Source organism: Drosophila suzukii, chromosome 2L (genome assembly GCF_043229965.1).
Source record: "Drosophila suzukii chromosome 2L, CBGP_Dsuzu_IsoJpt1.0, whole genome shotgun sequence".
Classification (NCBI taxonomy): Eukaryota; Metazoa; Arthropoda; class Insecta; order Diptera; family Drosophilidae; genus Drosophila; species Drosophila suzukii.
Genome location: NC_092080.1, coordinates 21,265,839 through 21,282,121, shown reverse-complemented (window position 1 = coordinate 21,282,121; position 16,283 = coordinate 21,265,839). Strand labels below are relative to the sequence as shown.

Here is a 16,283-nt window from a genome sequence, read left to right as displayed (position 1 = left end):
TGGGAAACATAAAAATCATTTTGATACGTATTTGAAGATGTCTGAAGTTTCCAGTTTTCGGTAACCGACTGACTGACGTAATTTTAATTTGCTCCCTCGAAAATATCATATGACCAGATAAATCACACGGCCAAGGACACGGCCATCGTCCTGTCAGGCACACATTAATGAAGCCCACGCCAGGTCCTTCGGGCAAATATTTGCCCAGCTACATTTGTCCTTAGCTAATTTTAAAGTTCTTTCCGCCGCAAGCGGAAAATGTGACGAAAAACTGAAGGGAATTCAGAGTGGTACCGGAATAAAGCCGCCGGATTAGGCAGGATACGGGGGAATACTGTAAATTGCCACGTGGAAATTGCATTTTCCTTTGCTCCATTTTTTCCCACCACCTCCTTGTTTTTACTTCCAGTACTTGCAACTCTTTCGCTGCGGCGGCGAGATTAAATTTCCAATTAACATTCGAGCATTATTTATCGGTGGCAATAAATGTGTCCTGATTATGTTTGGCTTTGGGTTCGGCTTTAGGGTCTGGCGGCGGGCCCTGTCTGCTTTTGGCCAGTTATTATTCTGTTGGAACCAGCTGAAGTTAGCCGGAGGGTGGGCGGAAGTAAGCCTCCCAGTCATTAGTTTTTATTTATCACCCACTAGCTGCTTAATCTAACAAATGTTTTATGAGTTCAAAGTTAGGCAGACCGCGTTGTGGGCATTACAATTATCTCCGGCTGTCTATGTCCAATGTTGTAAAGTGTTTTAAGAGTTTCGCATGCACTTTGGCCAATCAAAACAAGGAAATGTGGCCATATGCCGCAAATCAAAGTGACCTTTTTGAGATAACAAAATAATAATAATGAAAGCTATCTCTATTTCAGTCCGACTTATTAAAAAAAGTGGTTGTTTTTGCAAATTTAAAAAAAAAATTTATTTTGATGACTAGAATGTTAGAAATAATAATAATAAATACATAGAATGGTATGTTGGATGTATGTAGAACAATTTTTAAACACCCTAATATTTTAATTTAGATATGAAAAACAAGAATATATTTTAGACTCATATCTAAATATACAATGAAGATCATATTTTTTGCCTTCCAATACTATCTGTATTCCAACCATTCTCAGTTACATTCCATGTTCAGTTTAGGTACCTTGAAATTTCATGAAAACAAGCAGCTAGTTTGCAATTCAGATTTTTGCAACCTTAACAACCTTCATCGTTCGATGCACTCACATTAGCAGCTGCTTGAAATTTAAGCAGGCGACGCTCCTTTTACAGGACGAGCAACCAGGGGCAGCAACATTTTATGGGCTGCAGCAAGCAAATGAGACAAGTCATTAACGTTTACGGCCCACATCGTTGAGGTCCTCGATAGGCCACGTCTATGGGTCTGGTCTATGGCCTTTATGGTAGACCCGACGATTCTGCCGCTCGTTTACCTGTTGCATGCTGATGATGATACTGAAAGTCATTTGATGACCTCATTTCCCAGACTAAACGAACGTATCCCGTGGATTTATGTGCCAGTTAACTAAGTAAGTTAACCGGGCGACGGCAATGACCGATCGTCCGAAAGCTCGCTCCGGCCAAATTGCTGACACAGCGTCTGGCCGGAAGCCCGTGCATAGCCGGCAAGCACTACCCATTGGAGTGGCCGCTATGAGTCCCTTTTTATGTTAGCTTTAAGTTTAGTTCTCATTTTGATTTGAAAGAATAAAGAGCTAACGCTCACGAATTGAAACTCCGGCCATCGCCGTATTTGATTTATTGAAATTACACCCAGTCTGAGTCTCTAGGCCAGCGGGCTAAAAGAGGGCAGTTACCCTCTCAACCTAATCGTCATATATTTACTGTTGATGACGCAGGCCAACCGGCCAACTACAACACACACAGCGGCTGATATTACCAGCTACAACTACGGTCAACCGACCTCCTGCTACAGACGTTCTGCCAGCCAGCTTCACCCCCTCTACAGACGGACGGCCAGCCGGCACACGGATTAATTAATTATTTAATTGGCGCTCAACGTAAAAGTACCCACAGCGGTATAGGAGGGATTATGTAAGTGAGCAATTCAATTCATACCCTTCTTCATCTGCATTGTGTAACTTTTGATAAATGGAAATAAACCGCGGCCAGAATATTTTCTGCGGCTCCGCTTCTATAAATTTGTGTCAAATAAACATACTCACTAATTGGTTGACAATTTTATTGCCGTAATCACAAGTGACATTATTTGTGTTTTTCATTGTTTGCATTTTTTAAAATTCTTTCAATAAATATCTCGGTGCCGAATATTATCGCCAATATAACTACCAGATTACATAATTGATGTATTTACATATGTTTACATATTTAATATTTAATACCCAGCCTGGACGCAAAGGCGCCGCCGGGAAATAAATTTATTAATTGTGCATTTATTGATATATTTTTATTGGCGACGGATACTGTCTCATTTAAATTTGTGCATTTAATTTACCCCTTATATGTAGTCGTCTTTTTGCTTACACCGAAATTCTTTGTGTTAGCTTCGCAACAGTCTTGGGTTTGTTTTTGTTTCCATCGCTTACCCACTCCACTACGACACTCGAACTTGACACCGCGACGTTTGTGTTCCGACTTTGTTTAGCTTCGCTTCTTTGTCTTTCAGAACGGCAGCTTAGCCACCACGAATCTTTACTGTGTCAATTTTTGTTGTTTATATTTTCGTTTGCCATAGCGGAGACCCAGTCCCCGCGATCCCCTTCCCCTTGTCACTGCTTGGCAAGGCAACAGCTCAGTTTTCCAACGAGCTCTCGTCCATTGTTACCGAGCGGCATCTCAGCCCCCGCGGCCCCCTCGCCATATCCGTGGGCAAGACCGCTTGAGCATGCATTAAATCGCTGGGCCGATTTAGCTTGCACAGCTCCATATGAGCAACCCATTCCAACAATATAGGAACAGCAAGCAGGTCCCCAGTGACTCTGAATCCGAGACCGAAGGGCCGGCAAGAACTTCTACACCGAAAAGTGTAAGCGTCGGCACTCCCTCAGACAGAAACATGCCATTTAACCCAGACCAAATAAAGGCGGTAGTAGAGGCTGCCGTCAACCATGCCCTACAGGACAGCCAGCGCAGGGAAAATGAATTGCGCCAGACTATCCAGCAACTAGCCAACCAGGTGGCGGCGATGCAGGTCGCACCCGCCCCAACAGTAACTCCTCAGATTAAAGTTTATGCACCCATAGACATTAATAACGCCGTCATTTGTAATGAGCCACTGGACGCCGTCAAATGCCTGCCCGAATTTTCGGGTGCCCAGGAAACATACGTCTCCTGGCGGCAGGCGGCAGTAGGCGCATACTATATTTTTAAAGATTTCGTAGGAAGTTCACGCCATTATCAGGCAGTTATTATAATTAGGAGCAAAATAAGGGGCACGGCCGATGCAGTGCTATCCTCATTTGGCACAGTGCTTAATTTCGAAGCGATTATAAATCGACTCGACTTTACTTATAGTGACAAGCGGACAATGCATGTCATAGAGCAGGAGATGGGCACCCTCAGACAGGGGAGTCTCTCGCTTCTACAATATTATGATGAGGTTGAAAGGAAGCTCACCCTCCTCACCAACAAGGCGACCATGACATATGAAGCCTCCGCTGCACAAGTTTTATGCGAAAAATTCCGGGATGATGCCCTTCGCGTATTTATCTCTGGGTTAAAACGCAGCCTCACTGACGTCCTCTTCGCGGCGAAGCCCAAGGACATGCCATCAGCACTTGCCTTGGCTCAAGAGGTCGAGGCGAACCATGATAGGTACACCTTTGCGTCGTCATTTGCAAAAAGCCAGGAGGATAGGGAGAAAAAACAATTTCCTAAGGCGCAAGAGCGTCAGCAGGCCACCGCTCAGGCTAATTCCCAATATAGTGGCGGTAAAAATCCCCATTTCACTAAGCAGCACAAGGCACAGGTGCACCCTGCTCTACGCAGCGAGAGGCACCAGGGAGACACTCCAGAACCCATGGAAGTGGATCCATCATTGGCTAGAATGCTTAAACCATCACAAGCCCCGGCATACCAGAACAGGAAGCCGGCGGCGTCCGATAAAACCAACCCACAAAAAAGGCAAAGAGTAAACCACATTGCCCAGAGCGCTGACAAAACTGGTGACACGTACACCGCAGCGGCCTCTAGCGCGGCACAAGAAATCGATGATGACGCTATCAACGAGTACGACTCGGATGCCATAAATTTTTTAGGGGAAGATCCCTGCTACCCGTCATCAGACGAAGAGTAGCGGGGATTGACATGAGATTTCTAGTTGATACGGGCGCGTCCAAAAATTTCATCCGACCATATGAAGGTTTGAAAGGTGTCCGCCCGGTAGAAGCTCCATTCAAAGCTCATTCGATCCATGGAGTCACCAATATCACGAAGAAATGCTTCGTGTCAATTTTCAACTTAAAAGCCACATTCTTCCTCTTACCAGATTTGTCCTCTTTCGATGGAATCATCGGACTTGACCTTTTAAAACAGGCAGGGGTGTCACTTTGTTTGGCCTCCGGTCAGCTCAAATGGGGCACGGAAGTAGAGAGCATCGACTTTCATACATGTCCCGATGTAAATTTTACTGAGGTGGACTGCTCAGATGCACCACCTTTGGTCAGAAAAGCATTTTTAAAAATGCTCAGCGACAGGAAAAAAACCTTCGCAGACCCCAATGAGGCCTTGTCCTACAACACGTCGGTGGTTGCCACCATCAGAACCATTGATGAGACGCCCATTTATGCCAAACTTTACCCATATCCAATGGGGGCAGCTGATTTTGTAAATGGCGAAATCCAAGATCTGCTTAAAAATGGCATCATCCAAAAGTCGAAATCCCCATACAATAACCCAATATGGGTTGTAGACAAAAAGGGCACCGACGAAACTGGCAGGCGAAAAATGCGTTTGGTATTGGATTTTCGCAAACTAAACGAGAAAACAATACCCGATCGATACCCCATGCCGAACATCTCGATGATATTAGGAAACTTAGGCAAGGCCAAGTATTTTACAACACTGGACTTGAAGTCCGGATATCATCAGATCACGCTGGCAGAATGCGACCGTGAAAAAACTTCCTTTTCCGTTAACGGAGGAAAGTACGAGTTTCGTAGAATGCCATTTGGATTAAAAAATGCAGCCAGCATTTTCCAAAGAACAATTGATGACATACTGCGAGAGCAGATTGGCAAATTTTGCTATGTCTATGTTGATGATGTTATCGTCTTTTCGGAGGACGAAAACTCCCACATCCGGCACGTGGATTGGGTTCTCAAGAGCCTACACGATGCAAATATGAGGGTATCAACAGAAAAGTCACGATTTTTCAAGAAAAGCGTCAGCTTTTTAGGGTTCATAGTCACCAATAACGGGGCTACCACAGACCCAGAGAAAATAAAAGCCATTCAGGAATTCCCAGAGCCTAAGAACATATTCGAGGTCAGGTCATTCCTTGGCTTGGCCAGCTATTATAGATGCTTCATAAAAGATTTTGCGTCCATAGCTCGGCCGATCACTGATATTTTGAAAGGGGAACTTGGAAGTGTCAGTAGACACAGATCCAGGAACATCCAGGTGCAGTTCAACGAGCCCCAACGGCAGGCTTTCCAAAAACTGCGTAACATTCTGGCTTCCGAGGATGTCATCCTCAGATACCCCGACTACCAAAAGGCGTTTGATCTAACGACGGATGCCTCAGCGTACGGCATTGGCGCAGTTCTATCCCAAGAAGGGAGACCCATAACAATGATCTCTAGGACCTTGAAGGACAGGGAAGTTAACTACGCTACCAATGAAAGGGAGCTATTAGCTATAGTTTGGGCACTGGCCAAATTACGCCACTATTTGTATGCAGTCAAAGATATAAATATCTTTACTGACCACCAACCGTTGACCTTCGCAGTGTCGGAATCTAATCCGAACGCGAAAATCAAGAGGTGGAAAGCCCGCATCGACGAGTCCGGCGCTAAAATTTTTTACAAACCCGGCAAAGATAACCTTGTTGCGGATGCCCTCTCAAGACAGCAACTTAACGTTGTGGAAGAGGAAGAGGCTTTTTCTAGCGCGGCCACAATTCACAGTGAGCTGTCGCTAACCTATACCATTGAAACCACGGACAAGCCTTTGAATTGCTTCCAGAACCAGATAACTCTGGAGGAGGCACGCTTTCCGTTAAAACGCAGCTTCGTCCTCTTTGGAAACAAGAGACGGCATGTGATTAACTTCTCCTGCAAAGAGTCATTACTTGATGAACTCGCAGATATAATCGTTCCTAAGGGCGTAAACGCCATTCATTGTGACTTGCCCACGCTGGCAATGATACAGGACGAATTGGTTCGGCAGTTTCCAGCCACCAAATTTTGGCATTGCAAAAACCGTGTAACGGATATTTTTGCAGTTCCTGAAAGACGGGAAATCCTCACCGTCGAGCACAACAGGGCTCACAGATCGGCCCAAGAAAATGTTAAGCAGATACTCTCCGAGTACTACTTTCCAAAGATGGCCAAGCTAGCCACTGAGATTGTAGCAAACTGCAAAACATGTGCGAAAGCCAAGTACGATAGGCACCCAAAGAAGCATGAGTTAGGCGAGACTCCGATCCCCTCTCATGTGGGAGAACTGCTACATATCGACATCTTTTCCACAGACAAGAAATACTTCCTCACTTGCATCGACAAGTTTTCGAAGTTTGCAGTTGTGCAACATGTCCACTCTAGGACAATCGAGGATCTTAAACCGGCCATACTCCAAATCATGAACTTTTTCCCTAGGGCTAAAGTAGTCTATTGCGATAATGAACCTTCGTTAAACTCGCACACTATCTCAGCCATGCTTGACAACCATTTTGGCGTCAGCATTGCAAATGCCCCACCACTTCATAGCGTTTCAAACGGGCAAGTAGAGCGCTTTCACAGCACCCTCTTGGAGCTTGCTCGTTGCCTAAAAATCGACAAGAAGATAACCGATACTGTGGAAATTATTTTATTGGCAACCGCCAAATATAATAAATCAATTCACTCTGTCGTCGACAAACGGCCAGTCGACATCATGCAAAAGCATCCAAACGACCCACAGACGGACGTCCAGAATAAGATCGTTAGGGCGCAAAACACGCTCAGGGCTAGGGAAAATGCCTCCCGACAATGCAGAACATTCGAAGTCGGCGAGAAAGTTTTGGTTAAGTCGAACCGAAGGCTTGGCAATAAACTCACACCACTGTGTGAGGAAAAAGCTGTTGAAGCGGACCTGGGGACCACGGTCCTCATTAAGGGGAGGGTGGTCCACAAGGACAACATTAGATAATAATTCATTTTTTCTAATGTCTACCCCTAGCCACTTGGCATAAGTTTTTTTTTCCATATTTTCTCACCCCTATCCACTCGGTATAAGTTTTTGTTATAATTGTGCTTTTTTCTTTATGCTTTGGTGGTGGGCTACAATATTCTAAACAAACACTACAATACATCCAATATTACAGGTTCGCATTCGTATCCCTGTTAGTCCTGCTTACCGTAACATCGGGGCACGTCTCGGACTACTCGCAGGCCAAATATATTCCCATCATTGATGGTAGAATTTTAGTTTGGGAAGAATTCGCGTTCGTCACACACTCGGCGAATCTCTCAGAATATAGGCGCGTGGTGGAAGAAACAAATGGCATGATCAGCATGTTTCCCCAGTCACACATGCAGAAACTTTTGATTGTCGATGTTGCTCATCTGCGTGACCTGCTCGACTCGTTGAGCATCCACCACAGAGTAGCTAGGAGTTTGGATTTTCTAGGAGCGGCGTTAAAAGTAGTGGCGGGAACGCCAGATGCAGAGGATTTCGAAAAAATTAAATTTAATGAATTCCAGTTAATAAATGCAAACAATAGGCAGATAAACATCAATAGTAAAGTACAAGACCAAATTAATAATATTACTTCCACCGTCAACCAACTTCTGAGGTCAGCCAAGGGAACCCAAGTTGACACGGGGCATCTTTATGAGATGTTATTATCCCGAAATAGAATGATTAGTATGGAGCTGCAAAACTTATTGCTAGCGATTGCTTTAGCTAAGGCCAACATTGTGAGCCCTAGTATACTAGATCATGCAGACCTAGAAGATATATGGATAGAAGAGCCCACAGATACCCCCATCAAAGACCTATTGTCCGTTGCTTCCGTTAAAATATTACAGTCCGATAACCTTTTGTATTTTGTCATCAAATTTCCAATAATCAAATCATCCTGTATTAAAATCACTGTTTTTCCCGTGTCCCATCATGACACGATGCTCAGGCTGGAGGACAAAATAATAGCTGATTGCAATGGAGCAATTCATACGGTCAACAATTGCTCCACAACATCTGGAGCCACATTTTGCCAGCTGGCGGTAAGAAGGTCGTGCGCACAAGAGCTCCACGCTGGAGGCATAGCGCACTGTGACATCCAGCACAGCGATCTACATCCAATTACTCGCGTAGATGAAGGCATCATAATTGTAAACGATCGTCCGGCACGTGTGAGTGTAGATAATGGCACTTACATCCACATACGAGGCACGCATCTCATTACCTTTATTGAGAGTGCCGTGGTTAATGAAACCCGATATGTCAATAATGACAGGGCCCAGAAGAGGGTCCCAGGAGTAGCCAGCTCGCCCTCCCTGAATATCACTATGGAGCACAACATCCTCAGTCTTCCATACCTTCACCGCTTGAGTGAACGTAATCTGGAACACATAAAGAGAGTCGGGGAGAATATCAACGACTATCATTCACATCAGATAGTACTGGTGGCAGCAGCAATATGCTGCGCGTTGATCTGCGTCGGTTTCACCTATCGGCGAGTCATCCAGGCCAGGAGAACTACGGCCCAAATAGCAGATATGATCGCCCAAATAGGGTCGGCCGAGGACGGCCTTAATTCTGAGGGGGGAGTAGTTAACTAAGTAAGTTAACCGGGCGACGGCAATGACCGATCGTCCGAAAGCTCGCTCCGGCCAAATTGCTGACACAGCGTCTGGCCGGAAGCCCGTGCATAGCCGGCAAGCACTACCCATTGGAGTGGCCGCTATGAGTCCCTTTTTATGTTAGCTTTAAGTTTAGTTCTCATTTTGATTTGAAAGAATAAAGAGCTAACGCTCACGAATTGAAACTCCGGCCATCGCCGTATTTGATTTATTGAAATTACACCCAGTCTGAGTCTCTAGGCCAGCGGGCTAAAAGAGGGCAGTTACCCTCTCAACCTAATCGTCATATATTTACTGTTGATGACGCAGGCCAACCGGCCAACTACAACACACACAGCGGCTGATATTACCAGCTACAACTACGGTCAACCGACCTCCTGCTACAGACGTTCTGCCAGCCAGCTTCACCCCCTCTACAGACGGACGGCCAGCCGGCACACGGATTAATTAATTATTTAATTTGCCCATTGCTTTCTTCAAGCTGCGTCTTTTTATTTATTCATGTCCTGCGGGAGGGGTTCTCCTTTTGATTTCACACCCACTTCAATTACCAATGATGCCATAATTTATGTAATTTATGAAATTACTTGATGATTGTAATTGTCTATGCTATTTTGGGGAACTGATATCATTTTTGTTTCAATCGTGTTTACCTTTGAAGTGGACTATGATTACTTAATTTATTAGTTAAGAAGTTAAGAACTATAATGAATATTTTTGGACTATGTATGGGCATAAAAGGTTCATGTTCTAAGAGTTAGTATGTATAAAAGATGTATATAAGATAATTTGGCATTTTGATGTATTATTTTAAATATTATTTAACATTAAGAAATCAGAATGTTAATAGCAGAAAAGGTAATTAGATATTTGTTTTACAAATACTTAAAATCAAAGTACGGTTTTAAAAATTTTGAACGCCTTTGCTAAACGCTTCTTAGTGGAATATTAAATATTAACAATTTTTATTTACGAAAACATTTATTTATAAACCTAAAAACTTTCAAAGATTTGATTTGATGACCTTTGGCCAGCTAGCCGTTACGAAAGTGTCCCTGAAAGTTACTCAATAAGTGCTGAAATATACAAAGGGAGACCATATCACGTTTTTTGTCAGCTTCTGATAAACTCAATTTAAGTTTGGCCCACAAGGTCATGTCCAAGCTGTTGTGTGGCTGCCACACGTTGCACCATCGACCTGGTATTACGGATGCAATGTGTGCGGCTGTTGCAACGCTCGAGCTGCAGTTCCATATCCGCTTTTAATTGCGGAAATGCACTTAAGCCGGGCTAAGGTGAAAACCGGAGTCTGAGGCGGACTTCGCCCCTCGCCGCCCTCCAGAAGTATGCACGTCACGTTTGTGGCAACAAGTGTCCTGACTCACTCCAATCTGCTTTGTTACGAGTCCTTCCGAGCCGTGCTGACGCAAAAGTGTAGTAAAATCATAAATATGAGTATGAAAAAACAATTCCACTGAAATCTGACCTTTAATTAAAAATGTGGCTAGTGGAACTTTGTCACATTTTTTTTTGCACTGCCCCCTTCACAACACTTTGAGCTTGGGGATTAGCCGGCGACAAAGTCGTGGGTTTTCCCTTTGAAGTTGTGCAAACATTTGCATTAATTGGTATACCACAAAAGTGCGCCATTGAATAATTTAGCTTAATTGGTTTGGAGTTTTGAAAAGAGCTAGTGATTAAAGTATCTAAGTATAGAGGATTACTGAAATATGTACTAAAAAGAAAATGTGCAAGAAACAACTACATTTTAAAATATATATTCCACGTTTGTAGTGCTTGTTTGTAACCAATAACATTTGAAAGATATTTCGACAATGCCCTAAAAAAAGGGGAACTCAACATTTTTAAAAATGGTATCCAGAAGTAGACTTTAAAATGTTTAATTGATAAAAAAACATAAAAATAGTTTAAAAATTTAAAATTTTTTTGTTTTTCTTTTTGCTTTAATTTATACTTTCAGTCCAGAAGCGCTTCAAAATGATGAAATTCGTGCAGATATTATTGTGCTACGGCCTGCTCCTGACCCTGCTCTTTGCCCTCAGCGAGGCTCGTCCCTCGGCAGGCGAAACAGGACCGGTGAGTAAACCAAGTTGGAATGAATGAAAAACAAAGATTAATGGCTAATCTGTTTAAGGATTCGGAGGGACTTGATGGGCAGGAGGTCGAGGAAGTGCGAGGAGCCTACGGAGGAGGTTACGAGATGCCAGCCCAGGCCATCTATCCCAACATTCCAATGGACCGGCTGCAGATGCTCTTTGCTCAGTACAGACCCACGTGAGTAAAATCAACAATTTACCTTCTTAAATAGCTCAGATTTTTGGGTAATTTAGCAGTTACAGCGCCTATTTGAGGAGTCCCACCTATGGCAATGTGAACGAACTTTATCGGCTGCCCGAGAGCAAACGTCAAGTTAGATACAGGCAGTGCTACTTCAACCCCATCTCCTGCTTTAGGAAGTAAGTTCCCAGCGAACAGGAAGACATACCCACAACCCACATCTCTTGGATAGATTAACAATTCAAGCATTTCAACAAACCAAAAATAAGCCAAAAATAATGCTTAGCATAATGGAGTACCAACACTTTAACGCAAATATTTAGTGCAATTAAACTAAAGCTAAGACTCAAAAATATATCCATATATATATACAGAAATCTATATATATAACTTATCCATTTAAATGTCTAAAAATGAATGAAAAAATGTTCCATTGTAGTTACCAAAAAAATAAATTATGTACCTATTTATTTGAATATTAGCACAAAAGTTACAAATTATTACATTTCGTTTCTTGATTTACGCTTTGCATATGGTGTGGTAAAATAAAATACAATGCTTCCTTTAGCTATTCGTCTATTGAGTACACATTCGAAATAAATATGTGCTTTTGTAAATTTAAGTGTCCCAGCTCTTGTATAATAAAAAAATTATCAAATGGCAAACTGAAGATTGTGAACTTGGAGTCATTTAATACCTACACAGAACTATACATGTAAAATAAATCTCTAAAATAAAATTATAAATATATACGTATAAATAAATGCGCCCAAATGTTTAAAAAGAATTTATTTACTTTTTACTTATAATGGGATGGTGAATGTTGAGTTTAAGTCCTACTTTTTATTTAATATACTGGCGATTAAAATTTTAAAAATTTATTTTTGTTAAGTGCTTTATATAAGTCGAAATATAGTAGCCAATCAAACCAAATCCAAGTTCGTTGTATTAGTAAATTTTTTTATTTATTTAGAATCATCACATTTTAAATTAGTACATATTTTATTATATTATTTCTGTTAAATTCGCAATATGTCTATACAATTTTTGTTTTGAATAACTTTTTTTTAATATTTTTGTATATTTTCGCTCAGCATTTTAAATGAATTGACAAATGAATCTCAGTAAATTTTTAATCACATTTATTATACTAAAAAAGATCTGAATACTAATTTGGTCTTAGCTTAAAATTTAATTTTGCCTCTGAGGCAGTATCCTTTCTTTTTCCATCGAGCTGACTCGGAATAGAGTTCTGAATTCTATATCACTGATTTTCCGCCTAGCGTCCTTGGACTTCTATCACGTTTTCCAGCTTTGCATTTTCAGATTTGTAAACGCCTCTTCTCCAGGTTCTTGGACTGGCACTTTACACCCCGCCGTTCCATGTTGATGACCAATCGATCCGGGGTGGAAATCTTATAGCCATTGCACCGCCGGTAGCGCTCCTCGATCTTCAGCGATGTGGCCACCATGAAAACGGAGAAGACCAAGGCGATTAGATAGCGAACAATTTGCATATTGTGACAAATGCCGGTAGCAATCAAGACTGTTTGGGTGACGGGCTGCAGTGCGTCTTTTTATAGCAAGAGGTGCTCGAGGTATCCCAGTATCGGTTACCTGTCCTTTGAGACCCTTCCTCCGAGAGGATTCCAGGGTACGCTGATGGATTAGGACGCAGTTTTATGGCCGCGACTCGCCAATAAACCATTCCGCGCTAATCCATTCGCTCATTTCCACTTCCTCTGCTCGGATTCCTCGATTCTACACGCGAATCCCCAGATGAACTGCGCCCGATACAAAAAGGGAAAACTAATTGCCCTGGCTGATGAGTGGAAGTTCCAAGAAGGAGTCACCATGTCGACCTACCTGATGGGACAGCGCCTTTATGATCCCAGGTCTCTCCGTCTCTAGCGCTCCTCACTCTCTTTCTGCCATTAGACATTTTAATTGTTAATTTTTGCAAAACGAAGTTGGGTGGGGGAAAAATTTAAATAATGGCCAAGCTGCAGGCATCGGGCAGAAGCAGCAGCAGCAGCAGCGAGAATCCAGGAATCCAATGGCTACCTGCATTTATTATCTGCCCGGCTCCACCCCGCCCGTTGGTTGATCTACTCGGCCCGAGTGCCATCAACGTGAAAACAAGTGGCAACAATTTTCTATAAATTGCATTTGTGCAAAATTAAGTTCAATCTTGGCCGAGTCGCGAACCAGTAGCTGTATCTCTTCGGCCAGCATCCGCTGCAGTCGCCCAAGTGCCCCTCTACCGATCCCCAGTTCGAGCACCCTGCTCCCCACCATCTGATCTTTCACTGCTGGAGTAGCCAAACTCCATTAACTTTGCAATTGGCCACCATAACTCGTCCGTCGGTCGCCCGCCTTCCTTTTGCCCGTCGCCGTCACCTTGCCGCCCATTTGGCCGCCACATCCACATCCACATGCACCTCTGCCTTCACATCCATCCACATCCCACAGAGCGGCGAGCGAGGTCCATTCCATTCCAGTCCAGTCCCGGCCCCATCGCTTGTTAGTTTTTGCGCCAGATCGTTTATAATAATTCGTATGCGAGTCATGTCATGCCCCTAAAGTGTATCTGCAACCGCGCAGTCGCAGCAGCATCAGCGGCAGCAGCAGCAGCAGCAGCGCAGCAGTCCAGTTGCCGCCGGCTGCGCCTGCGCAGAAGTCGCGGTCGCCGCGCATATCTGTATCTAGTTGGTGGCTCCAAATGGAGATGACCGCGTGACACGATCCACGGGGTGCAAAAATTAATTATGGCGAGTTTTGCTAGGCGTTTAGAGGGATCTTGGGTTTAAAAATATTAAGAAACAGTTTTTCGGCCTTCCTAGCTACATGGACGTCCTCATGATTCATTTAAACTGTATACATTTTAATAAAACAATTTCTTAAATTATATTTAGCTCATTTTATTTGTTAACTATGGAATTATCCAGTTTTCGGTCATTATTTTCACGAAAAAATTTGTATGAGTAGGTACAAATCCAATTTTTCAACTTCATTGCCAGGTAGCCAAGTTGAAGTGAGCACGAGAAAATGGCATTAAAAATATCAAGTAGATTTTTGAATGAAATAACATTATTTTTCTTAATAAAGGAGAATTTTCCCAACGCAATTTTGTTAATAAAATTGAAAAGGACTTTTTGAATAACTATTTCAAAGCAATTTATGGCCACGGCTCTTGTAGGCTACCAATATTTTTGTTGTTGCTAGGTTCTAGCACTTAAATTTAATATCAAATCCTTTTAATTTGTATGGAAAATTTGAAGGACAATCTATTGCTTGTATAATAAATTCTTAATGACCGTAATAAGTTAATCAAAACTCCAGGCTTGAAATAAAATAGTCCTTTACTGATTTTAATTGTCTAAAACTAAATTAAATAGTCAAATAATATACAAACTTAATTATTAATTAATATGGACGTAATTGGATTGGATGTAAAATAAATCCTTAGAGAGCAAAAAAGGTTCACTAAAACTCGAAAATAAAACCTGCCTACAAACAAAGCTAAAACGTTTTTTACTTTAAAATAGTTGAACTAGCAAAAAATGTGAAGTGCCCTGTTTTTAATCAGAGATCCTACTTTACAAGAAAATCAAACAATATTATTCTATAGAGTATTTTGGGGATCTGTTCTGGTTTTAGTATTCTTAAATTAAATTAAATTAGTTCTTGATAAAAGAAACTTATAACGAGTTCAAAATTTATAATTTAATTAAACGCATAATAATTTGATTGTTTAAAACTTTTTTTTTTAAACATTGCACTTCTAACCGATATATTTACCCTTCCTAATCCCTGTTAGTAATCTCCCAGTCACGAAGCGCGCTCACCTCTGGCCAATGGAGTGGCAAGTCTTGGGATCGCCTGCTCTCGCTTGTCCCGATCTGGTCAACTATGCAACCGGTGACTCGAACTTGACTTCACCTGGCTTGATCTCGCGCCCGTTTCTTTCTCGCATAGCTTTGGGTCGCCACCGGTTGGCTCTTTCTCCATCTCCCCGATCTCCAGCCCTCCCCGGTCCCCTCCTGCCCGCTGTCATACCACTTTATCCGCGGCGCTTTGTGCTGGTTTTGTTCTATTGGTAAAAGGAAGTTAGAAAAATGCTCTGGTTTCACGGGGCCTCTGGTAGGGGCCAGCTGAGGCAGTGGCCTTAAGTGAATTGTGCTGAATGCCAGCTGGGCCTGCTTGGGATCTCAGGAAGGGACTCTGAAGATGGATCTGTCCTAGCCTAATGTCATGGAACTCTGCAGCACCCGATATTGATTTACGTTGGCAACAGTGAAAGTTCGAAAATGAGGTAAGTCCTTTCATACCATTTTCAGTTTAACGCGTTTAAATATAAGTTTAAGTCATTATAAACAAAAATATTGAAAGTAAATATAATTATTTTATTTTAAATATATAAAGCGGTATAAAATGTAGCCCTTAAAAATGAGTTCCCTCTTCAGTACATCTTCTATGATCTCCTGAAAGGCAATGAATCCATTCAAGTCCAAAAGTCTATTATATTTGTCCATACATCTTAATACAATATTGAATGCCAACCAAATATGTTAGGTCATCATAAAGCACTTTTGACACTGATTTAATTTTTGGTTATGAGAGGACTAGAACCCCCAAATCGCTAAAGACAACTGTGGCTCTTAGGATGCCTCAAAAGGGCAAAACAAGAAAAGAAAAATGAAATTGCTAACAACTTGGAACAATAAATGCGCTGCTGCACTGCGAAAATAGTTATGTTACATTTAAAAATAAATTTCGAAAACCATATTAATGAATTATTTGCTTATAAACAATTTGCCATTTATAATTGTAGTAGGTCTAAACTTCATGTAAACCAAACTAAAACCGTCAATTTGATATAATAGTCTTTATTTCGGGTTCTAAATTACATGCTTTTAGTTTCCTAGCAATTTAAGAAAAGTCAATTAACGTAAATACTATTTTTTAACGTGTGATCCAATTGGCTTTCGAACTCCC

General features: G+C 42.1%; 2 protein-coding genes across 5 annotated transcripts in view; one reads left to right on the top strand and one right to left on the bottom strand.

Annotated features, from left to right (window-relative positions):
• Nucleotides 1-16,283, top strand: part of AstC (Allatostatin C) — a 104,822-nt gene that overhangs the window by 1,544 nt on the left and 86,995 nt on the right. The window contains exons 2-4 of one of the 4 annotated variants that reach the window (XM_017072695.4): nt 10,969-11,084; nt 11,143-11,282; nt 11,342-12,072. In XM_017072695.4, the coding sequence (XP_016928184.1) occupies nt 10,986-11,084; nt 11,143-11,282; nt 11,342-11,468 (366 nt within the window). In that variant the 5' untranslated portion in view covers nt 10,969-10,985 and the 3' untranslated portion in view covers nt 11,469-12,072. Of the gene's footprint in view, nt 1-10,968; nt 11,085-11,142; nt 11,283-11,338; nt 12,073-16,283 lie in introns of those variants that run through there. The other 3 variants (XM_017072687.4, XM_070998715.1, XM_070998706.1) reach the window with 3 other exon arrangements.
• LOC108014042 (uncharacterized) lies at nt 12,608-13,148 on the bottom strand. Its single transcript, XM_070998749.1, has one exon. It carries the CDS (start codon nt 12,800-12,802, stop codon nt 12,608-12,610), a length of 195 nt encoding a protein of 64 aa, XP_070854850.1. The 5' UTR covers nt 12,803-13,148.

Excerpts from the sequence above, each read along its gene's own strand:
- LOC108014042 (XM_070998749.1), bottom strand. The coding sequence starts at position 12,802 with ATGCAAATTGTTCGCTATCTAATCGCCTTGGTCTTCTCCGTTTTCATG.